Source organism: Chroicocephalus ridibundus, chromosome 9 (assembly GCF_963924245.1).
Source record: "Chroicocephalus ridibundus chromosome 9, bChrRid1.1, whole genome shotgun sequence".
NCBI lineage: Eukaryota > Metazoa > Chordata > Aves > Charadriiformes > Laridae > Chroicocephalus > Chroicocephalus ridibundus.
In genome coordinates, this window is record NC_086292.1 from 40,860,708 (window position 1) to 40,886,183 (window position 25,476).

Sequence of the window (25,476 nt, forward strand, 5' to 3'; positions counted from 1 at the left end):
CCGGGATAAATGACCTGGGATTATTTCCACCCGTCCACCCCAAACCACCCATCACTCTCCCCTTCGGGCTCGACCTGCAGTTTGCCAGCACAACTGCCCTTGTGCTCACTCCCGGACCCGCTCTGGGCTGTTAAGGGGGAAGTTTTTTACCCACTTTTCAGAGGTGAAACAACACGGATTTTTATACCAGAGATTTGGCATTGGAGTAGAGGGAAAGGAAAAGAAAGGAAAGAGCAGCTGGGCACAATACCCTCAGCTCAGCTTGTCTGACCGCTGACCTCCACCTCTTTTTAGCAGCTGAACTTTATACAACCACTGGAAAAGACTCCTTCAGCTCACGTGGGAGACAGTAGGGTTTTGGTAGTAAAAGCCCTGGATATATTACTATTGCTCGCTGTCGGGGTCAGCAGGGCAGAGGCAGGTGACTGTCAGTCCCAAGTGATAGTGTCTGACTTGCGGAAAGCCACGTGAATTCAAAGCTGCCTGATCCAGAGAAGAGAGCCGTAGTGAACTGCAGCCCATCCTGGTACAACGGTGTAACACTATGCTCTTTTAAATCCTTAATAGAAACAGTCTTCAGAAGCTATTTTAATCAATTAGGAACAGTTGGACCCTTTAGCACATGGCTACCATCATCTACTTATTATGTACTTAAAGTACAATTATGGACAGGAAAAAAAAAATGTTAATTTTCTGTTGACCTCTTTTTACTCAAGTGAATTAAGTCTACTTCTCATCTGCATTCGGAGTCCCAGCTGCTTCCTGGCTGAAACAGATTCTGTAGGCTTTTTATATCCAGTAGCATTGCAGCGATGCCATATGCGAGGCTGGGGTGTGTGTGGGAGCTGGGATGTCTCCTGGCTCCTGAAGGATCAGGCTGTTCCAAGTTCCAGTGCAGAATCATTCCCAGGTTGGTGATTCATGAGGTAGCAAAGAACCTAGAAGCAGTTCCCAGGCTAAGTTTTCGGGGTTAGAAAAGCAATCTTGCTTTTCAAGCAAAGAAAAGAGAAAAAGAAAAAAAGAAAAAAAAAAAAGAAAAAAAAAGAAAAAAAGAGAAAAGAGAAAAGAGAAAAGAGAAAAGAGAAAAGAGAAAAGAGAAAAGAGAAAAGAGAAAAGAGGAAGATGTTTTTTAGAGTCTCTTTCTATAACAGAGCAGATCTCTGAGACTATTAGCTATCCAACAGGCTGGGGGTAAAGTAAAAAGGGTGAATGTATAGTGATGGAATTTTCCTAAACATGTATAAATAGCAAACCATCAAATTTTCACTGGAAGAAGCAAAATTTGCAGGAGGAACAAGTTACTGTGCTTTGAAGTGCATTTGACTTCAGAGACTGAAACGTCTTCATATGTAGCTTCAACAACCGACAAACCACATCTGAAATTCAGGGCGACGCACGAGAACTCGTGGAAACACAAAGGCTCGTATTCCCTCAATGACATTGGCGCAAGTTGCTTGCTACCATAATTAGCTTTGTCAGAAGACCTTAAATAGAAAGGAATGGAGGGGAGTCCCTGCAGCAGAAGCCAGCGGCCACACGTACCAGCGCGGTGTGTAGTACGGATGTCCCCAGTTTCTTAAAAGCAGATCTGCATTCATTCCTAACCACTGCACTTACACCGTCGTTGGATGCACAGATACGCATAGGCTAGCTGCATTTCACCGTTAGAGTGCTAATACAGTCTCAAGGTTATATTTATAAGAAACCTGGCAAATGCTTTAGTTGGTATCCACTGCAGAAGGTCACCAAGAAAAAACAAACAAACAAACTCCAGTGTAGCATTCATGTAATGAAAGCATGAAGTGTAAGCTTACTTTGTAAGCTTAGAGAAGTTTTAATTTGGGACAAAACAGCCTATCAGGGCTTCAGACTTCTGTGACGACTTGGCACTTGAAAACTATGCCTTCAGTAGACACCAAAGGAATAATTTGAACACCTTTCTTTGTGGTCAAGCTTAGGTTTTCATGCTGGTACTGTAAAATGTAAACCCCTCCTACTAAAAATTGCGTATCAATAGAACTGGCTACATCCAATATCAGATAACTGCTAGCACTTACTTTTCAAAGTCAAAACTCTGCTTGGACTTCCCTTTGAGAAAATGAGCAGTTTTATTAGTTGGCAGAGAAGGGGAGGTGATACCAAGGGGAATTTGGCTTGGGAATGCAGTGTTCCAGTTAGAGCATCCTTTCTGGCAGAAAGGCTTTCCTCAGCAAGAAAGTCCAGCAGGGTTTCCTGCGACTGCTTAGCTCTCAGACCTGGTTTTACAGAGACCTTGGAAGATGTCGAGATGATGCCTTCAGACCTGCGGACCCACCCAGCCGTGCCCAAACCCCGCCGTCTCCTCACTGCAGAGTCAGTGGTGAGTCAGCATGTGTGGCATTTGCAAAAAAAAGGCAAAAAAAAAAAAAAAAAAAGGTTGAGGGGGAGGAAGACTAAAGTTTGTGCTCGTCATTTCACTGCAGCACAAGGGAAATGCCGAGCGCAGGCTGTCAGCCCGCACGGCCCACTGGTTTCATATACGGGCGTCTCAAACACAAACTTTACTCGTCCGGAATATCTCATTGGGTGTCCCTCTCCTCAGGCCTGACTGACCAGATGTCCACGTGAATAATACTGCCCTTTATTGTCCTCCTCATGGGGGGACATTTGCCAGAAAGATGATGCCATTTGTCAGGTTAGCCCAAAAATACCGTGTTAAAGTGAAGCAATCAGAAGTTTCTAGCCGCCCGCAGTCTGCCTGCTTGAAGTCAATGCAGGTTTTATGAGGCATTTTATTATTAAAAGAATTTCTCTAGAAATCAACCCGCCCACTGCCAGTCCAACGTTTACAAAACTAATTTAGTTCAAGGGTGCTCGCAAGTCAAGTTAATGCATGCCAAGCGTTATTCTCTGCTAGGGAAAAGTTATTCAAAGAAAGGTACGGAGCAACGTGCAGAACATATTTTAACATGCCCATAAAGTGCTATTTTTTAACTTAGTGCTGTACATCTCTCTGCTTTTGAGTGGTTTGCGGTTGCAACGTTCACTCAGCCCAGGAAAGGTGCCCGAGGCAGCTCTAGCGTATGAGAGCCGTTATTTACTGGGGCTGTCACTGGGGGGTCGCCGACCTCGGTACCGTCACATGCATCAGGCTGTTGGCGAGCAGCCTCCCCAACCTCCCTCCCACACTCCATCTTCTTTACCAACCAGCCAATACGTGTCTGTCTTGTTTTGAGGCTTGATGTATTTATAAGAACCAAATTTTACAGCAGTCTCAGGCTACTTGCCATTGCTGTTCACTCCCCCCAGAGCTGCGGGTGCAGTTGGGGGCAGTCATGTAAATGGATAGAGGTGCTTGACTAAATCTCGATTTGCTGGGTTCGATTTGCAGAACAGGCTTAAACAGAAAGCCCAGCACTGTCAGGCTCCGACAGGTTGCCCAGAGAAGCTGTGGCTGCCCCATCCCCGGAGGTGTTCAAGGCCAGGCTGGATGGGGCTTGGAGCAGCCCGGTCTAGTGGGAGGTGTCCCTGCCCAGGGCAGGGGGTTGGAACTGGATGATCTTTAAGGTCCCTTCCAACCCGAACCGTTCTGTGATTCTGTGACCTGACTTAGAGCAGTGTTGGAGGTTTCTGTTGTTAAAGGAGCTTCCTTGTATCTTTGCTTAATATATCACTTTCTTTCAGCTTATTCAGAAAAAAACCAGAAGAGGTCATATGGTTTTATTTGCCTTCCTTTAGGAGTGTTAACTCTTAAACTCGGCTAAAATTGAGGTCTGTGCTTTCCCATTGCAGGTGACTTGAACAATCCTGCTCTAAATAGCCAGCTTAAAGGAAACCAAGGCTCCTTGCCTTGTCCTGCGATAAAGAGCCCCTACGGCCCGCGTTGGCTCCCGCCGCACAAAACCTGAGCATCACCCACACCTTTGTATGCCAGGCTGTACACACGCAGAGGTCTCATTTTTGTGTCAACACAGAACAAAAAAAACACCCAAAAGAAAACGACAGGGTTTTTTTTAGTAAAGAGGAAACCATTTTCCCCCAGCCACTGCAACCAGATAATTCTACATGTAATCTGCAGCAACAGGGGAGAAGATCACAGGCTTTGTTATTTCTGTGCATCGGCTGATGTCAGAAACACTGCAAAGGTGATGAAAACCAATTCCTTTTGTTAATATTCCAAGATAAGACCTATGCTGAACCACAATGGAGTTATAAAGGCTCTTTCCTCCACTTCCCTCTCCCCCTCCCCAGTCAAACCCCTGGTTTAAGAAACCTGAGTGCTGCGGGCACACGGGCAGGAGAAGCTTCTGAGCCCAGCAGCGATGGGACGGCACCAGGCAGAGCTACAGCTGAGCAACAGAAAAGCAAGGGCTGGTTTTGAGCCGAACGTCCTGTCCTTCCAGATGCTCCCAGGCTCAGCGGTGGCACATGGAACCTGTGGGAGATCTGGACTCATTCCTTAGCACAAGGCACAGCACTAGGACTGTCTAGAAGACCTTGCAGGGAAAAAATGCCAAGGGGAAGGAAAGAACACTTCGTCCAAAAAAACCCCCAAAACCCCAACCAGTTTCAGATCTGCATTTGCGCATATATAAAAAATCACCTTAGAAAAGGCTGGTTCTGTAACGAGGTATGACTGCAGTCCCGTTAGTTCCCATCCTGACGTAAATCTTAACATAGAAATACACCAAACGAGGCAGGAAAATGTAGTTAAACCTAAAAGTATCACCTTGCTCCCCGCATAGTTTTAAAGATCATTGGCTGCGTGCTCCGTACCGAGTTACGTGTCTGGAGAGATGGTGTTCAGGGGGAATCCTGTCTTTTTCAGGACACGCAGATTTGGGGGTGTAATTTCTGTCTGTTAGACATGTACTTGTTTCTGGCCCAAAGTCAAGTGTTCTGCAAGACAACTACCCTCTGCCGCCTGCATTTGCGATTAACTAAATCTCCAAGAGCACAGACATAAAATGAGCCTGTGACAATAAATAAACAGCTACCAGTCCAGGGGCAGGCAGAGACCCACTGGGACACATCTCACCTTATTATTCATAGGACTGAGCTGTTTGAGCTCAGTTTCCTTTCATGCATGAAAGGCTTTTGAGGAATCTCATTATTGTAGTGAATATGTAAATATAAAGAGATGGAGTTAAACTAGAAGCACAAATTGGTGCCTGGTTCTAAAAGTATGAGAACTATATTACTTAAAGATATAAATAGACATTAAAGCTGAAATTAGATCAGATCTTTAATATTATCTCTTTTTTAGTGGGAAGTTTCCAGGAGTCAGATGGAAAGCATTAGCAATCAAAGAAATAAGAACATAAGAACTGTGTTGTTGGGTCAGACCAGTGGGCCGTCCAGACCGGTACTCCATCTCCGTAGTGTGAAGAGTTGATGCCCATTAGGGGTATCATTCGGGTGGTGAGACACCGGCACAGGTTGCCCAGCGGGGTGGTGGAGGCCTGGAGACATTCAAGGCCAGGCTGGATGAGGCTCTCAGCAACCCAATCTAGTTGAAGATGTCCCTGCTCACTGCAGGAGGGTTGGACTGGGTGACCTTTAAAGGTCCCTTCCAACCCAACACATTCTATGAAAGCCTGGCCACATTTTGAGTTTGTCCTCCAACATCCACAACTGTTGCAGTAGGGAGGTTTTAGGGAAGACCTCTGCTTAGTGTTTTCAGCGTCTATTTATGGACCTGCTGTCCATAACTCAGCCAACCTCTTTTGAGCCTGCTGGTACTGTCTCCAGTGGCAGCAAATTTAAGGAAGTCACCACTTGCCAAATAAAGAAGGGTTTTTTTCTGTTTCAAGCTGATTTCTTACTAGTTCCATTGAATGCACCCAAGTTTCCCTATTTCAGAAACTGGTGAATTTTTTTAATTAGGAGGAAACCATTTTCCCACCCACCTGATTTGTGAGTTTGTATAGTTCAAACATATTATTCCTCAGCCACCTTTTTCCCCAAACTGAAGAGTCCCATCATCTTCAGGCACCTGTAAAGCAACTAATTATCCCTTTGAGCACTGTAGGGAGTTCTCTTCAGAACAACTAATAGAAGGTATCAATTCCTCAGCACACTGACCCGCTTTCAAATTACAGTAACCCTAGTCCACCAGAAACCAAAATAATAAAGGTGGCTAGAAGGAAAAAAACAGGAATTAGGCTTGGGATGTTTGAGCACATTCAGAAGTTAGTGTGATCCTTGCAAGGGACAAAAGACCTTCTGAACTGCTGAGTCAGTTCCGGCGAGCCCTCATTGCCCCCTGCACATGAGGTTCACTTAAAAACGTTCCTTGTGGCTAATGGCTCGTTAATAAGGTATTGGCCGTACAGGCCTGTCAGGTGCTGTGCCAGAAACACGGTCTTTTATAAATTGAACTTGTATAAAGGTTCTGGCACCCTGATTCCAAATGACCCACTGACAAGCTACTGATGTAGCTGAAGATGTGGAGATGGAATGTAATTGCACACAATCTTTTTAATCAAGGACTACACTTCCAGTAATCTGCTGCAGTGACAAGGAAAACAACATCAGGCTGTAATACATGGCTGGAATCAAAGCTCCGTTCAGTACAGTCTTAATTAAAGAGTGCCTCTGACTACAAGTTTTATAGAATAGTCAATGAGCTTCCAGCTGAGGAACCTTTCTTGATGTGAGAAAATAGCTGCACATGTACTTAGAGCACGATCAGAAGAAAAAGAAACGTGTAGAAACACAGGTAAAATTGTGTACTTGGTAATACGATCGATACAGGTTGGGATGAGAGGGAAGGCGGGAATGAAAAGGCATTAATCACCCCCAAAACCCCAAGGACAAACAAAGCTATGGCCAAAGCCATCACTGGCACAGATCAGAGCTGCTTCAGGGATGCTGCATTACAGCCTGGCTTGCAGCGGCCGCCCAGGACTCGGGTGCCTGAGGACTGCGGACTTGGAGGTGATCCAAGGAGCATGCCCCAGAAACGGGAATGACAACCAGGGTAAGAGCCATTGGGTGTCTTTTCACCCCTTGGACAGTCTTCAATGTCGGGTTGTGCTGGTGGTCACTAAATCGGTATTTTGCCCACACCTCACGCCACCAAAGCCCATTCAGAAAGTGGCCGATTGCTTTACCGTTCTCAGAGATCATTTTTGACTGTTCTCTGTCCTTGATTAAACACAGGCTGTATTTTACACCCATCCATCTGGCACTTCTCAAATATATCCTGCCACTAAAAGATACTCGAAGTTCCCATGTTTATTTTGTCGTCCCCTCTATAGAAGCACATTATAGCGTGATGACCTGTCACAGAGGTCAGGAGAGTTTAACAGTATTTGCATGGGCTGCTCTTTGCCAGCCAGCCTCCCTGCCAAAAATCAGCCCTGGACACATTTGATTTACTAGTACAGATACAGCCCACATGTCCTGCGAAGGACGAGAGACAGAGACCACGAACAGCTGGGGCTTAGGCTCAGGATCCCCCCGACTGATCCTCGCTCTTCTGAGCGATAGGACATTTATCCTTTCACCCGTCCTCGCTCGGTGACACGCAGAATTTGGAGGCTGCTACATTTGTTATCTACCTGCAGAGCCGGAGACTGGAGTTCAATTATCCTTAAATTCTTATCGGGATCCTTCGCTCCTGCCAGCGCTGTCATGGAAATGTAATGCATGTCCTGCCTCAAGGTTTTGGTTCATTTGTAATAAAAATCATCTGGCCTCTCTCTGAAGGAAAACGCAATCCATCCCCACTGGGAGACAGTCGAAAATATAGTTTATCTGGATGCCAACTGGATCCTCATCAGAAAGAAGCTTTTGTGCAGTATCCATGTGCAGGACTGTGCAGAAAAGGAGGGTGGGGGTCTGAAAACAGGAAGATTTTCTGTGCTGTTGAATTGTTTGGCTGGTCGCACTCCTTCCAGATGGTGCTCCAGGCACTCAGCCTCTCTGAAAACGGGCCAATTTTCATTCTCCCAGTTCTTATAGTAGCAAGAGAAAAACTGTTCTCTTGAGAAAAGAAAACAGGGAAAAACTAGTAATGTTATTGCTACTTCTCCTGTTGGCAAATCATAACCAAAATTAGCTAACATGCTGCAACAATTCTGGCTTTCCAGCTGGAGAGGGTGAGGAGCAGCGAGCTTCTCTGGGTGTCTCCTGCAGCAGAAAGCACGGCTCCCTGGGACAGCCCTCACCCAGATTCATTTCAGATCACCTGGGGCCTCTAACTTTTCATTTCAGATCTTCAATTATTATTTTTTTTTCCCTCCTATTCCTTGTACCAGTGGAGAGAGATAAATCTGCTTAAGTAGGGTTGTTTTTGCCAATGTTTTCTAAGGGTTTTTCATCCTGACCCAGCAACATTTCTGGGCTTTGGGGCTTTTTCCTTCTGTAGGTCCACTTCTGCCCAGTGACCTGGCAACAGAAGCTGAGCAGTGTATAACGTCCCGTCCTGCTTTGCAGTCAAAATGCATACTTCTACACAGGAGCACGTCTACATCCCACGGCTTATTCATTCAGCCTTTAAGACTCCTTCGCAAAATTTTTTCCGTTTAAGATACGATGTAGTTCAGCTGGCATCACGCCTCTCGATCGCCACGAAGAAACGGAGAAGTAGCACAGTAAATTAAAAGCACGAGCACAAGCTCCAAACTTCCATCCATATTGTCCTCTGTGGCCTAAACCAGTTGTGAAAAGGAGCAGACACGAGCAGCGCCTTTGATGGGAGCCCAGTGTAAAACTGGTGCCACTTTGCTTTCGACCACATCATGCTCTGGACTTTGGTTGAGCTTTATTTTCACTTAGATTAGTTTGATCAAATCCCTCTCCCCACAAGTTGCTGAAGTACCCGAGAAAAGTCTGTATTAAAAAAAGCTTATGAATTGGTTATCAGTGTGGATTGAGGAGTACTTGCACACACAACACTTACATCTTTTACTATAGCAAAGCTAACTGTAACTTGGGGGTTTTTTTTGCTGTTTTGCCTCTGAGTTATTGAATTAATGCCTTCCTGACTAGGAGTTTCCTCCATTAGTGAGAACTTAACTTTTCGTTTTAAATAAGCAATTCAGAAACGAAGCAGGGCTAGGCGATTTCTTCATGCCAATGTCTGTGGCGGTTGTACAGGTGTAACCCAGCTATTTTTACCAAAATACTTTGCCTCAAATCCACAATACTTTGCCTCTAATGTCAGAAGGTTGGTACAGCCTCAGTCCGATCCAGGCACAAGCAGCTTTTCGAGATGAAAACGCAAAAGATGCGTCTCAGAAGTATCCTGCATGTCAGAATACCGGTCATCACCACAAGGTAGATATTCATGTAAAAAGGAGTTCCTGTTCTACCTCAAAGTGCAGCTTTTGGTTTTGTAAAATAATAAATAAATAAATAAAAGCTACAGAGCAGGAGTGGAAAAAATGTTTTTCTTTTTTCCTCCCTGTCAGCTTTGCCACAGTGAAAGATTTCCATGTAGCTTTGCCTATAGTTCTCCTGGCTAACAGCCACGGTTTAATTTATGAAATAACTGACAGGACCAACAGGCGCGTTTGTCTCCTTCCGTAGGATTTAAACAGCAGAGAGTTTAAACACCAGAAAGTCCATTAAAATGAGTTCATATCGTATCTGTTCCGATCTTACAAGTCTTGGCTTAAAGACCAAATCCATTTGTTTTTCCAAGACTCCTTTACGTGTCCCCACTCGCCGTGATGAAGGGGGATGCACACACTGTGCGTCAGAGCACTGAGTGATAAGAAAAGCAGCTTCAGACTCCTTATCAAAACACGCATTGAATGAAGGATGGTCCTGCTGCAGACAGACCTTCCTTTTCAAGCCCATCTAAACTTTTCACGTCATAGGTATTGCTTTGCATTTTCCTGCCATCACCTATTAAAGGATTTCAGTACCTGATGGATCGACCTTCCCAGCAGCCCCCCGAGTACCACAAGGAGGACGGGTTGAACCATGTTACAAAAATCACTGCAGCTCTCACACCCACAGCAGAAAGGGAGATAGGGAACCAAAGAAACGGCCCCGCAGCCTGCCCAGGAGACACGGCTCTCCTTTTCCCAGGGCTGGGCTATGGGCTCGCACACTGCCCAGCGCCTGCCCGGCTGAGGACAGGACTGGGGAGATGTAGCACGAACTCCTGAACTGGGGTCTGAGGGAGAACTGGATGCTCTTTCTTCTCTCTCCCCCCTATAGATCGTAAAGCAGCCGATACAAAGACAACCTTACAACCTCCGTCCTGCCTTACCTGCCCTTGTTCAGCTGCTATGTGTTGCTGAAGCCCTAGCACTTCCCACCGTTGTGCCCAGTAGCCAGCACCTCGTAAGGTCCATCACTGGTTTTACCCCATTTTTTTACCTCTGAACTACCATTTCCAGTCTCTGAAAAAGGCTCCTAGGTGTTCTCAAGCTCTCACTACATCAAACTTTAATCAAGGATTATCCACGCAAGTTGAACTTTGGGAGACCGGAGGCGCTTCTCTCCCCAGCACCCGACTGTCCGTCAGTTCGCTCAATGGCTCTAAACAGCGACTTGCTCCCAAGCACAACCATCTATTTTTTTTTTATTTTGTTAACAAGTAATACCACATGCTCCTCAAGTGAGTGAGAAATGATTATTTAATTTAGGATGCTCTCAAATTATAAGCAGCCCACAGTTATTTTAGGCGTATGTTGGATCTTTTTCTCAATGAAGATGAATGTTACTCTTGCCATGGGGTTATGCAAGAAGGAAGCATTTGTGCAACAGCAATTTTTAACACTTTGCCTAGATTGATTTATGTGTTTATTTGTTTTCAGCTTTTTGGGAACCCATAAATGATGTCTTTAGCCTTCAGAGGGAATACCGACATCCGGTAATTTATGACTGGCTAAAAGCAAGAGTGTTGAGGGAAGATTATTTGTCTCTTGACCATAACTGAGCGGGCTAGATTGAATAAATGAGTTTGCATAAAATAAGCTGAGCATAAAGATTTGAAGTCAATACGTAAAGCAAGCAAAAAAAAAAAAAACAAACAGTGGGTTAAAACCAAAGATTAAACCTGCCTGTGTGCTATGGGTACACAGGAGAAATCATGCTCACAGGAAGCCAGAGTTACTGAAATAAAGTATTGATTTTCTGCTGAAAGAACTGTAAGTATAAAAGGACAATTAATTTTTAAATGAAGGTAGTGGTCATATTATTGCTCTCTGGATATAGAAAGAAGCCCATCTGTCTATTTTTATCTACAGCATTTGACTCTGTGCTCAGAGGCAGGGAATTTTTCAATCAAAACTTGATTGTTAAAAATATTAGAGTATGATTAAATGTCCAGACTTCTCTTTTATAGTTTTGAACTTCAAATTGAAGGTGAGCTCATTTGACACACAAAATACATTCCTGAAGTAGCACTTCACCTTTCCTGGCCATTCACCTCTACTCCCTCGCCCAAGCAACACCCTGTCCTGCCGAGTCCCCTCACCTGGGATTTGGGGTCATCTTTGGCTCGTTCTTCTCTCCAGACTTCACTTTCCATACCAGCATCTCAAAGTAACCATCCCTGCAGGCATCCTGAAAACAATCGGGTGGGCTTTTACCACCTCGCGCCTTTCATTAGTACAACCTCCTCTCCTCCAGCTTTGACAAGTGTCTCACCCTACCACTGCTCCAATCAGTACCACAGTCATCAGCTCCTGCTCCTTCCTTCAGAGCTCCTCCCAGACACACATGAGCCACCTTCCCTTTCAAGGGCCACAACAACCTCTCACCGGCTCTTCCCACCATCTATCTCTATTACCAAAAAGACCAATCCATGCTTCCCTTTGGCCCTTGTTCCAGCATCTGTCACTTGGTCAGCACCCAAATCCCCTTCAAAAATGGGAGAGGAGCCCTGCAGAGGCTGTCTGCAAAGTAAACCTCACTGTCCTGCTGGTACTCAAGGGGTTAGGTCCCCAGCCGTTACCTGTCCCACCATGTGCTCGCCAACCCAAATACTGTCTTTTCTTCACATGTGGACTGTACGTTGCCTGGAACAGTTGCTGTCATTTTGGTCCATGCTCACAGAGACCTTAGCATGGTAGATATGGTCCATGGGAAAGTCCTGATGCCCGTATGGCAAAGAATAAAAGTAAGGTTTTACGCAATCTTTCTATGAGTTGGTGAGTGGCACTGCTGAGCAGCAGTCAGGGCCGTCCACTATCTCGTGTCCATTTTCCAGCCTAGTTAGCGCTGTAAGTATGGAAATTCATGAGATATTGAGTTCATCAAGAGGAGAAACGAGTTTTCTCACCTTCTGTCTGACTGTGGTGGTGGGGCAGGGTTTGAGGAGCTCTCCATAAATGTGGTCTGGGCTCTGAGACATAAGAAACTTCAGAGAGTTAACAAAATTGAGTGGGGGAAATGGACTTGTTGTCCGGCAAGTTTTGAGTTTGCCTGGTTGAAATTATTCTGTGTGCATGTAAAAAAAAAAAAAAGAGTATCATCCCAAATCAGACTGAAAAAAATCCAAATAATTAATAGTTTTTAAGTCATAGAATCATAGGGTTGGAAGGGACCTCTGGAGATCATCTAGTCCAACCCCCTGCCAGAGCCTGGTCTATCGGTTCAGATCGATCAAATAGTTCCATTTAAGCAACTGAAACTTTTCACTTCTGGCCATTTTTAGAAAAGACGACTGAAAAACATCAAACCCAAAACTAACTAAAGATGCAGACTCCTGAGCAGTGTCAATTCAGACCTGGTCGATTTTTCACTATAAATTAAAAATAGGTGGTTTTTTTTTTTCCTTGTTTAAGAAGAAATAAGGATATGATGACTTTAGGCTCAAATGTTGCTCTTTGTATCATAAATGTTCTTCTAGGGAATGTTTGACAAATAAATCCATCTTGCATATGACTGTATCCGATTGCCTCAGGCTGTCACTGGAGCGATTCCCAACCGCTTAATGAATCTGTAACGCCCACATCCTGCGTGATGAGCAATGGTGAAGTATTTTTTTAATTTTTTTTTTTTTTTTTTTTTTTTTTCAAGAATGCACCGGTGAGGAGAACTGCTTCCAGGTCTGGGTGGACGCGAACCTGAGTGGAACCTGAACGCCGTTAAAGCCACGCTGACTAACAAAACTTCAAAAACATGACTACAGTCAGGATTTTAATTCCACAATGCTGCTATGCCGGGATGTGAAAGGCTTCCTACCCAGGTCTGGAAGGTAGGGATCTGCTTGCATATATGAAATCGCATAGTTTCCAATCCCTCCCCTCCCTGCACATCTATTGTTTTGGGAAAGGAGTGCAGAAGAAAAAAAAAATAAAATAATGTTTGGAAATATATCCTGTGGGTTGAGATGAGTGTAAACATGATTAACCAGCACAGGAACTAGTATGGTTTAGACCAGCTCTCTGAAATATATGTGGTACATTATTGCCTTATATTTAAAGTGACAGTGCCAAGATTGTCAGGTTTGGGAAAAAAAAAACCAAACCACCATGTATTTTAAAGTATTTGCATAGGTAAGAATGATTGCAAAATTCAGCCGTGCCGACGAGCGCAAGCGTTACATAGTCTGTAACAGAGCCGGTATACCAATGAGGATGGCAACCAACGTATCTCAGTCTGCTTGTGTACATAAGGTCATAAGAAAAGGAATATACCATCTCTTCTGTGGGAATCCCTCATGAAAGGAGTGCTGGGAAACCCCCAAAAAACCCCAGCAACCCAGCAGATCAAAGACCAAATGCTCAGGATGGATTTGTCATTGAGGTACCCAAGTTCCTTATCCCGGGGCCACTGTCCCTGACCGTTGTTGCACGTGCCTGCCAGGGCTCCTGAACGCAGGAACGGTCAGACAGGAACAAGCCACGGGGACCAGGGCATCCAAACTAGATGATGAAGAGATACAGCTGCTGCCGGGTCCTGGTCCTTTGCAACCCACGGGGAGCCAAGTGCAGAGCGTCACTTTTCGTACTGAATTACCCTGCCCACCACAAGCTGGCACGTCTCCATCCCTGGGATGTTGCAGCTGCAGAGACAGCAATTTCTTAAATGCTATTACTATTACGACTTGCCCCAGTCTGACCACCAAAGCTCCCAGACTGCACCCACAGAATGAAATACTTCACCGAGCTTCTGCAAAAGCTCTGGCCTGGTTTCAGGCCACCAGCATTTCTGGAGAATTCCCGATGATCCTGCCCAGATGCAGGGCGGCAGACAGTCCCACCGCCCTCTCCAGGAGGCTGCCTGCAGTGCCCATCTATTCTCTGAGCCACTAGAGGGGGAGAGATCATGTTGAAGCACCTGGGGATTTACAGAAGGGCGGACACTCATAAAACTGCTAAAATGCTTAAAAAAAAAAAAATCGGAACCAGGGATTGCCCTTCTTCATCTGTTGGCTTTGTTTAAACCAAATTGTGTTTTCAACAAACCTGAAGAAATTAAAAAAAAATATATAATTCTACAGCTGGGTGCTGACAAGCTGGAAAAAAAAAGTAATTTTCTACAACTAAGCTATTCAGAGAAAACTTGATCATTCAAGTGTGAACCTTTATAATTGTTTCTGCTAATCCTTTCCCCCCCCCCACACACACACACATACGCCGTCAACATCGGCTGTGCTGATAAAGCATCCAGCCAACCGGCCTGTAGCTGGAGCCAGAATTAGTTTCAGTAGCACTGATGGATTTCTCAAGGCTGATTGGGACCCGCAAAACCATTCTGCTAACGTACACAGCACGTCCCCCTAAGGCTGCGATCCATGGTAGGATGCACAGACAGGGTCTTCTCCAGCATGGACCGACTCTGCTTCAACCTATAAGACATTTCCGTACCTGCTCCAAGCCCGGCTGTACCGCTGGGCACCAAGGAAGTGAAAGGGGATGCTGAGGCACTGACCAAGGAATTGGAAAATAAGCAGACTCAGTTGTTCAGCTATTACAGAGATGGAAGACCAAAAATAGCTGGCAGATAGCGGGGAGGGGCACATGGCTGCCATACCCTCCCTCATGTACATAAGCACATCATGGCCATGGAGCAGCCGCAGCTGTCTGTGCTGGGAGACACCAGGCATGTTGGATATTCACCTGGAAACAAGCTCGTTCCCTTCTTCTGCGCTGGCGCATCCACAGGCAGACCCCTACCTGCAGCACTGCTGAAGGGTTTTTAGGAAATAATAAGCGAACAGCACGTCCATGGTAAAATCAGGGAGCTGGACTTTCTCAGGAGGAGCCAGCCCTGGTGAACACGTGCAAATAACTCCTTCCACATCTGGGGACCGTCTCTTGCTGGTCCTCAGGTGCCTGATCTAGAACAGCAGCATGTCCCAGCAATAATAAATTAAACTGGAGACAACTTCCTTGGACACAAACCCATCCCGTCACCTAGATCTGTTCAGCGCCAATAACTGTCTCTGCACGGCCAAGCCTGCTGACATGCAACTGCAATGACTATAGCAGTGCAGAACATCTTCTGACACCTCATGCATCACGCAACTCGGATGAGCTTGAGTGTTACTTTGGCGCTGACAAGCTGGACCTGCAGAAGAGTTTTCCCCCTCTGGCAATGCTGGTGCACGGAGAGATTCTGGTAAGCAATCAAGCTGTAAGCAAGAAGAGCAAAGTGGAACGCAAGAAATCCATTCTCCATCACTAATGACTTAATGCAGAATAGCAGTCACAGCACAGAAATGTTACCAAGTTTATGGGGAGAGCAGAAGGAGTGAAGACAAGCGACTTATCCAAAAATCAAGAACACAGCTTTTTGGGAAAAATATATTCCCACTGAAAATGCTGACTTTTTGGCAGAACAGATCAACCTAAACCCGAAACCGTTAGATTCGAGCTGCCACTGTGATTTCCTGCGTGATCTACAGCTCGGGTGCCATAGGCTTTCACTCCACTCTCTGGGTAAAGCTTTCTGCCTGCCGTATCTTTTCCATACCACGCTTTTCTCTTCCAGCAGGAGAGGGGGCTGCACAATAGCACTGGTGTTCCATAGGAAACGTCATCCATCCACAGTCCCGTGGGCAGAGGCAAGCAGAAGGATGCAACACTTGAACCACAACGCCAAAGAGTTGCGACGGCATTTTGAGGAGAAAAAGCTCTAAGGGATGAATCTCTACCTGAAAGCTCAGAGCATTTTCCAAGTAAATGATTCATCTCTTAGAAAAAAGTACATTTGATTGGAAATGCAGTTTTTCCATCAAAGAGCCGTACTGACAGAAATTACCAGGTAGTTCTGATATTCTGCAGGAGGTAACTTAGTGTGAAATAACACCACATGGTACAATAGCCAGTGTCAGGAGGGAAAAATCAGATCCATCCTTGTTGGACCTTCGCAAGAATAATTCAGGAAGGATGGGGCTACATTAGTAGTTTTGATAACATTTTTTTCTTCACAAAAAAAATAAAGTACCCACACTTAATACTCAGCCTTGCTGACAAAGTCTTGACTCTTCTTCACCAAATAAAGTTATAAACTGTAATGTAAGGTCTCTTGGCTGGTGAAATAGAGCGGCAATAGAGTCTTCTGGGAATAACAGACCTCTGATCAGGCCAGGGGAGCATTAGAAGTCTGATCCCACTTCTTAGTGATTTCTTCATGAGCCCAAACTCACTGGTCCATCCTAACCTTCTGACTGGTAAATCCATGTGACGTCTGCTTGATTTCATTCACTGTGTGTCCCCAGCTTCTCTCTCATCTCCCCGCTGCAGGACCGGCTGCTGCAGTAATTTGTGCACTTTCAGGAAATTAAAAAGATCTGCTGTCCCTGTGCTTAAAATAGACTAGAGAGACTAAAATAGACTAGAGACCAGCTGATTTATACTTGCCTTGTAGGATCTAGGAGGTGGTGAAATTGGAAAACAACTTGAAAAAGGAGTAAATTACGACATAGAGAAGGAACAGTGAACTTTTATTTTAAAAGAACCTCAGTTCACCCTGAGAAAAATTCTCAGGGCATAAGAGTTCCGGAGTCGCTGGGACACCCGCTCGCAGCTGGCACAACTCGATGCTGCGAGAACACGATGCTCCAGCCAGATGCGAGCCGCTACTGAAATAGCCCTGCCGGCAGCATCGGCTCACGGGAAACGTAACCGGGCAAGCTTGGCTGTGTAGATAGAACCCGTACCTGGGATTTCCTCGCTGCTTTAATGCGGTTACAGGGAGCAACTTGACCATTTGATACCAAGTTTCACCCAAATCTCGCTCTGACTTGATGTCCTCTCCTTCCCATCTCTCACCTCCAAATGAAGAAGGGATCGGTTCCCAGATTGATTATTGCATTGGATGTGAATTACTTCCACCCCCCCACCCCCCCCCGAGTTGCTTGTTTTAAAGAGGCATTCCATACTCCTGCTCTTTCGCAGTAATAACCCTCAACACTTCTACTTCCCGCTTTAAACCCAGGTGGATGTCAGGAAAAGTTTCCCCCATCCCCGGGCAGTGACTCAGTCCCATGAGTCAGGTCAGTGCCTCTCCTTCAGCATCACCGCACAAAGTGATTTGGTGTTAACGGCTAACGAGCTATCCAGAGGCAAACTTGCAGAGGCAGAAGGGAATCAATCTCTGCTGAAGCCATTTTGGTTATGGATTCAGATGATGAGGTCAGAAGAGACCTTCAGCTATGCAGACATCTGCATCAAATAAAATAATCCTTGTACTAACCACATAATCCTCTGTACCTCTCTGGGTGATAAAACACCCACTTAAAAATTATACCGCTCCTAAAAATTTTCTATTGCCTGGAGAACCTGTGAGCACCAGAGATTAAATGTTATAGGAAATAAGGATGCATAATTTCCACTTTGCTTTGTGCCAGTGAGAGACAGGGAATGTTTGGACAGAGAGGAAAACTGGGATAGACACAGTCTGTTCTGCCATTTGTCTGCTCTCTCACACTAGCAGAGGAGAGGAAATATTTTTTGTGATTGGGAAATGCTGAGACAGGAACAGTGTCCGTGCCTCTTTTAAGGGATAATATTTCAAGTGGATAGCGTTCATTCACCACTGCCTCTCTTTTCTTTGTTAACATCCCTTTTTATCACCTAATATTTTAGCAAGAAGCATTCATGGGCTAAATTAAGGTGGGGATGAGATTTCTCCTCCGCACAGCGCTCTCAGTTACCCAAGCTATGACATTTCCAGCAGGTTTATTTCCCTATGGGAATATCTCACAGAGATTTTCTGTTTCCAGTTCCACCCCCAGGCTTCCCCATTCTCGGGAGCAGTGATCACTTGTGTCTGACACCGTGTTTGTTTTGCAGGTGGTTGATGATGTTAGGAGCAAGTACAAACCCAGATGAAGAGCGGCAGAAGCAATGGAGGGACCAACCCCAGAGCCCGTGTACGTTGATGTGGACAAAGGACTGACATTAGCATGTATCGTCTTCCTCTGCCTCTTCTTGGTTGTGATGATTATTCGCTGTGCAAAAGTCATCATGGACCCTTACAGTGCCATCCCGACGTCTACGTGGGAGGAGCAGCATCTAGATGACTGAAAGGACTTCACTAGATAGAGCCATGAAATGCTGTGATCCAGGAGGAGGCCTTTTCTGACCGGGAAGGCCAACATACAAACAGCCATTTTCAGATATGCAGGACAACGGCAATATCCCCAAGAGCACATAATGTAAATCATTCTTCCTCAACAGATCAGGATATCAGCAAGCCATTCTGGCGGCACAGCTTAATACTATGCAGCAACCCTTATTTTACTGAAAACGGTCATCATTGTAACTCAAGTAGCACAAGACTCTCCAGATTTTTCCTAATATAACTCTTGGTCTCGCACAGTTTGTCCTCCCCTCCCTATCTCCCACAAATCCAGGGTAACCATCAGAATTTGGAAAAGCAACAAGGACATTGTATCTTTCCTGGAAATAGATCGCTTTGAACACCTTCCTCAGTCATTATATTTGTGTTTTGAAAAAAGCTCGGATTTTATAGTTTTATATCCAGAGCCTCACTAAGTAGAAGCGCTAAAGCGCCAATGGTTACTTAGGGTAATATGAGGAGATTTATTCTTGACTCACTTGGTTCTGCAGTCATATTTCCAGTGGGCAGGATACGGAAGCACCCAGACTACAAGTCCCAAGGGGGTCATGGACTGCTGTTGACCCTGTAGCACCATTTTGCTTTGTCCTACTCAAGCAAACACTTAGCATTTTATCATCTGCCACATTAGCCAGATGAGCTTGGTAGCCACCAGAAGTCCATAAAGCAGAGCTTGGACACTGCTGGTTTCGACTACGTAGAACTTGCTGTGATTTTCAAAGAGTGATTCTACATGTAGCTTCATCCATCTTTTGTTTCAGGTGCGCCTCAGTGGGATGACACATAAATGGGATGACACAGGCAATAAGGAAGGAGACATTGCTCTGAGCTTTGTCACTGAGGCAGACTCCCCAGCATAACAGTTCCAGTAACATACAATAATATGCATTCTACCTCGGAGAAATTCAGCACCTTTAGAAGACGAATTTTTCGTCTCAAATTTGTAAGGTGAATAGCTGTACATTTCCCTCTCTCAATTCATTAAGACAGCCATTATGGAAGAAGGCGAAAGTGAACAGGGAAGCTTTAGAAATTTATTATTTACATTTTGAAGAGTGGGGATTGAGGGACTCTGATGTCCTCTATCCCCCAAATTCTAAGCTTTGCTCACAGCAGCCTTTTATAGTGACCTGTTTGGCTTAAGGCACTGTAAGGAGCTGCTGAAGCAATATGGAGTTGGTACTGCAACCACCACAAGCATCATGAGCAAACAAGACTTGAAAGCACAAATCTGCAAGAAGGGCATTTCGCTATTTCTCCTCTTCCTTACCATCCTACCTGACCTCTAGATTCTTGCCATAAGGTGATGCACAGTGGGTGAAAAGGTGGAGCCAAAGGTGGGACAAGGAATCAGGATGTAGACTTTGTAGGTTACTATTCTCAGCTCTGTCAGACTTGTTTGACGAACACACAAGTCACTGCTTTATGTGCCTCGGTCTACTCATCTGCGAAACGGGTACAACAATATAAACTCCTCTCACATTGTTTTGTCTGTCTTATAATACCAGAAAGCACTTGGAGAGCCTCAGACAGTGATACCGAGATGAGGTATTGATTTACAATTCTTCCTTGTGAAACTAACGGGGAAGAGCTGAATGTCGGTATACAGCGAGGGAAGTTCTCCCCAGGCAGAGGACTTGTCCAGACCTCCGTTTGATCTCTCATAAGGATTGCAGTATTTTGAGGCATGCCAAACGGCACCTGGCTGGGTTACATATTCCCCTGATTTCTGAGCACAGCCTGGATGTAAGGTGCTCAGCACTGATTACAGAGTTCCCAAAATAGCAGGCTATGAGGCACGTGGAGATTTTTGCATGGATCTTTTGCACTGCACAGTTTTTGCTAATCTCTGTTGTAGGAGATCCCATTCAGGAGGCAGGAGATTTGAGGATTGGCTTTAATCCTGCTATTCTCTACTCAGAGACAGCCACTGCTTCAATTACCCACCGCAGATTGCTCATCAGGCTGTTATTTAGCCTCAGTTTCTGCTAGCCAGTTAATCACCAGTAACAGGACTTTATCAAGCGTGACTGTTAATGCTCACCATACTTTGAGCGAGTGCATCGGTCTCTTTTTTCATGAATGTGGCTATCTGCACTATAGGAATGGATGCCCTAGCTCGAAGGGGATTGCTTCTGTTCCCAAAGGTAAAGTTTAGAATGCATTTTTGCCACCAAATTTCATATCCTACCTTCATACTAGCGGGGTTACTTACAGAATAGACAAAAAAAAGACACCCCAAAATAAAGCTATTTCCAGGCTAGAGAGGCTTTCAGTTCACCAGTCACCCGGCCGTGCTCACAGCTGAGGCAGAGCAAGACCAGAGCTTGTCATCACTCCCCCCCGCCCCGTGCCAACGCTCCCCTCAGTGTTCGTCTGCATGCAGAGCTCTTGGGCTTTGTCGCACGTCACCGATAAGCCCCTGTTCAGCTGAGGGCTTACGCACGTGCTTAAGTGCGAGCCCTGGGCTGCGTCCTGGGCAGGGCAGGGACGGCAGCGCACAGCCCTTGCAGGAGCAAAGCCGGCGTGACAGCAAAGGGTTACAACTGCCAGGGAAGCCAATTAACAAGTTGGCTTTGCAAGAGTGTTTGCCACTTCTTTTTTTTCCCCTCTGTTTGTCCAGCTGTACAAACCATTTTATGGATTTTCCTGAAGATCCTAAAGGAAAGGTCCCTCTGGGTAGCTCTGATTTCTAATAAGAAGGTACTTATCTTCCTAGCATAGCCTGCCAAGTCCATCCTTCTCTTGTCAAAAGAAAATCTCCATTAGCATCTACATAGTCACATCCAGCCCTCTCACATAACTGTGTAACAGTCAATGCGATTGTTTTTATATAGATAACGTAAACGCGTTCTAATTCCTGCCTTCCCCCGCTGGTTACACACACGCCACCTCACCACTCTGACCAAAAGCAATACGAAACATCGTGCCCAAAGCAGAAACGCTGCCCTCCTTGCGTTCAGAGCCGGGACTTGCCCGCCCGGGGTGGGTGACGGCGGCTCCTGCCCGGTGCCGACAGAGCCGCGCTCACGGCCAGCGGAAGGTCTGTTTGGGCAGGAGCTGCATGGCCGGGCTCGGTGCTCATGTCAGCTGCATGCAACAAGTGCCTCTGCTAGATTTGGTTCTTTTTTTTTTTTTTTAAATCATTACACCACACTACTAGCAATTGCACTCAGAGGAAATAATTCAAACTCGTTGCAAGTGTATTTATCTAATGCAATAAAACAGCTTCAACATAGAAACTCTCCTTGTCGTCTCCGTTGTTGTTCACTGCTAGTTGCCAGGACCTCTTAAAAACCGCCCGCAACACAACAACATGATTTTCAAGAAAGAGGTAGATTGCTGAGAGCCTTCCTTGGAGGGTGGGAGCAGAAAACTGGTCCCTGTGCACCTCTGTCCTGCGAGTTATAGATTCCGTGACTCCCAGGACGGAGCTGATGGAGCTCCAAGCATTCCTGTGGCTCTGCTGGGAGGTCAGCCCCTCCAAAGTGGCTATTTGAAATTTATTCCCTCGGTCAGGAAGAGCATGGAGCTGAGCAGAGCTGCAGTTCAGTGGAGGACTGCAGCACGCTGTATTTCGGCAATTCGTTATCAGTAACAAATTGCATGCCAAAAGAAATAGGGCCACCGAGACTGGAATCCCTCCCGCTAGCAACTGAAACTGAAGAGTGTGGAGCATCTGTGGGGTCTCTTTGAAGAGTCCACAGTGTACAGGATATGCTGAGTAAAAAGCAGCCAGGGAGCTCCTCTTGAAAAAAAGATGAGGAGACAAATTGCCAATTCTTTCGTCTTGTAAGAGGACTCTCTTGCCTGAAAGCTGGGCACTTTATAGCTCCTCGTCCCCGCAGCGAGTCCTCTGTCAGAAGGACCTTTATACCATGAACCCAGTTTGCCGCAAAGACAAAACCCTACCAATTAACTGTGTCCTGGTCAGAAGCAGAGACTGGAGTCTTTATGCCATTTTCAGAGCAGACACTATGGCTAATATAAAAGCAGACCTGAACTGAAGCCAGCAGTGGCTGAATTTGGCCAGACACCCTGGAGAACTGGGAGCATAAAGGTTTTTCTGAAAGAACCAGGGACTGGTGTTAGCCAGGCACCTGCACGAGCGATGCTGCTGCAGCCTGTGCCCTCCAGAGGTGTCCCCAGCTTGCGTGGTCGTTACAGGTCTCAGTGGCCAACTTCAACCCATGTTACTGGAGCTCAGAAGTCAAGTCAGCTCAAGATTTGGATGTGGAAAATGCTGTGATCGGACTCCAGCAATCTCCATGGCACACAGAGGGAGCGTGGTGAGGACGGCAGGCATCAGGTGTTCAACGGGTTCACTTTAGAAGACGGTGCTCCAGCATATGAGAGATGAAGGCAGTGACTTTTCAAGACAGCCCCAAATTAAACTTCTATGGAGCCAGACTGGTGCTGGTCCCCTGTGCTGCCTGCAGTTTTCACACAGTTCCCCACCAGTGCTTAGTGAGAACTGAGCCTACACAGCCTCGAGCTTCTCCACCTGGAGAGACCCGAGGACAGCGGTGACACCATGACCTGCACGTGGACTGGGCAAGGAGCTCCTGCCCCACTCCTGCTGGGGCAAGGAGCCAGCCAAAGGAGCCCCCACCCCTGCAGTTTCACATCTTTGAGGTCAACATGGCAATGCACAGAGTGACACCCACGCACCAGCTCCCCGGCTTCACACCCAGCTCAGTCCATGGTGGTGCCGGATCTGCGCCAGCCGTCTGCACAGCAGCACCCTTGCAATGGTTTCGGCTGAGCTGCCCCAGTGTGAAAACCCCGCTAAACACAGCCTGGAAAATTTAAATCCGTCTCCCCTCCTCCCTCACCCTCTCCATCTCTGACCTTGTCAGCCCAGATTTGCCAGGCTTCAAACCGCTTGTTTTAGCTGCCTCGTGGTTTTACATCTCAGGTGACTTGATTTAAATAAAGCATATTAGATCCCCAATTTTAACCATGGCTTAATGCAACGATGGGAATTCTTGATTTCAGTCAACATTCTTTTGCATTTGCACTTTTTTTTTTTTTAAAAACTGTTTTCATTAAAAACGGTTGATATCCTTTGGCCACCCCTCCTTCTTGCTAACCAGGGGGAAAACACTGCACAATGTACTTTTTTAAAGCAATACACAGTTTAAGATCCCTGGTTGCATTTATTCTCAGGGTTCGATTCAATCCACAATGGCATTAGGAAGTGTTGAATGACACAATTCTTAGTTATAAAGCTCCATGTTTCATACTGGGGCTTGGCCAGGCAGCTCCCGAAGGGAAATCAGGAATCAATCAAAAATGTATTAAAATTGCATTAAGCGCGCTGAAGCTGTAAGGAAAGCAGAGTTTTTCAAAACATATTTTCTATTTAAGACTAATTGGATTTCTCAAGCAGCAGCTGTATTGCCTCTGCAGAACAAATGACGTGCCTGGTAGGGGCAAGCGAGCCACAGAGCTGGGCAGCCCACCGGCCCCTGAGCCAAAGGCCAGAGCCACCCCTGGAGCAGGGTCCTGGGACACAGCAGCTCCGGGGCTTCCACGGATCCAGCGCACAGCAAGAAGGGGGACAAGAAACCCTTCTGACGCTCGCAGCTCCCAACCAGTCAGTCCCACAGGCTGACCCAAAGGGTGCTCAGCTGCCACCAGCTCCCGCAGCATTTCCCTCGTACATCAACCGTGCCCACCCCAGCTCTGTTGCAGCTGCCAGTTAGACAATATGGAGCAAAAACTAGAAAGCACAGGTTTATAATTAAAACTTCATGGAAAACCAAACAGGTGTGCAACAGAGAAAGCACTGAGGTGAAGATGTTCTCGGGAATGAGGGGGCATGAGAAGGAGGAACAGCTCACTGCAGATTTATACGGGGCAGCATGGTGCCAGCGCTTCAGCATGTCCCTCACGTACTTCCAAAGCCTTCAATCAATTTTAAAATTCCAGAAATGATCTCTCTCTTTCTCACTAAGCAGCAAATGTGTGGGCATCCTGAAGAGAAGCAGCAATCAAGCCTGAGAAATGGCCTCCTGCCTTACTGCTTCAAGCCAAAGCCAGTGTGAATATCACCGACCAGCTCTGTCCCTCTTAACAAAGTCACTACCTCGACCCTGAATAACCACTGAAAGAGCGTTTTACTTTGAGTTATTACTGCCTGGTTAATGAGGGAGTTATGAATATTGCTGACCCGAACATTTTCATCAAAACTAGGGTTTTTTTTCCATGATATCACATCCATTTCTAATTAGAATCTCTGCAGAAAACTATTTTTGGTGAAGAATACCACCATTGCACGCAGAAAAAAAAAATATCTATTGTTTCCTCTAAATCCTGAAATATGCTTTAGGGTTTTTATTCCATGCTTTTCTTTAGACACTTAATTATACCAACAGTGCTATTATAAATTATACGCAGCATACCAACCAGACGACGCTTTGATCTGTAAGAAAAGGCATCTCAAACAGGATCAAGCAGAGGCTGCCCTTAGTTTTCTCACCAGCAAAATAACAGCGCCGGATGCGACGTTGTCAGACAGCCCGACTCACTGCACGTATGACCACCCTGCGATAAGTCAGTACGACGCAGAAGCACCCCCCGCATCCCTCCAAGACCTTCCATCCAACATCCCAGCATTACTCACGCCCAGGATCACTGCGCTCCAGCACGGGTCACTACTGGGAACCGTCGACCTCCGTTGAGTGTAAAAGACCCCTCCGGCAAGAAGGATGCTCCAGGCAAGCATAAAAGCCATAGTTTCCAATTTGATGCACATTTCCCTTTCCTCGGGTCAGGAAAGCAGGATCGCTCTTCCCACACAACGGTCTGTGATTCTGAAGGAGGCCTCCCAGGTGGCTGGCACAGCGGAAAGGTTTTGTTTTTCCTCCAGGCTTCTGAAGATCCAAGAAGAAAATTCTTCTCCTGCACCCAGGTCACAAACCTGCTGCTATGACAGGGCAGAGGAAAAGGAGCTCTGGGTTTGATGCCTTTTTTTTTTTTTCTTTCCATTTT

General features: G+C 46.0%; 1 protein-coding gene across 1 annotated transcript in view; it reads left to right on the top strand.

The window, feature by feature from the left end:
- Positions 1-21,422, top strand: part of CTXND1 (cortexin domain containing 1) — a 37,749-nt gene extending 16,327 nt beyond the window's left edge. Inside the window, exons 2-3 of the mRNA XM_063346337.1 lie at positions 12,967-13,144; positions 18,192-21,422. Coding sequence (XP_063202407.1) covers positions 18,246-18,425 — 180 coding nt within the window. The 5' untranslated portion in view covers positions 12,967-13,144; positions 18,192-18,245 and the 3' untranslated portion in view covers positions 18,426-21,422. The remainder of the gene's footprint in view (positions 1-12,966; positions 13,145-18,191) is intronic.
- Positions 21,423-25,476: the final 4,054 nt, after the last annotated feature.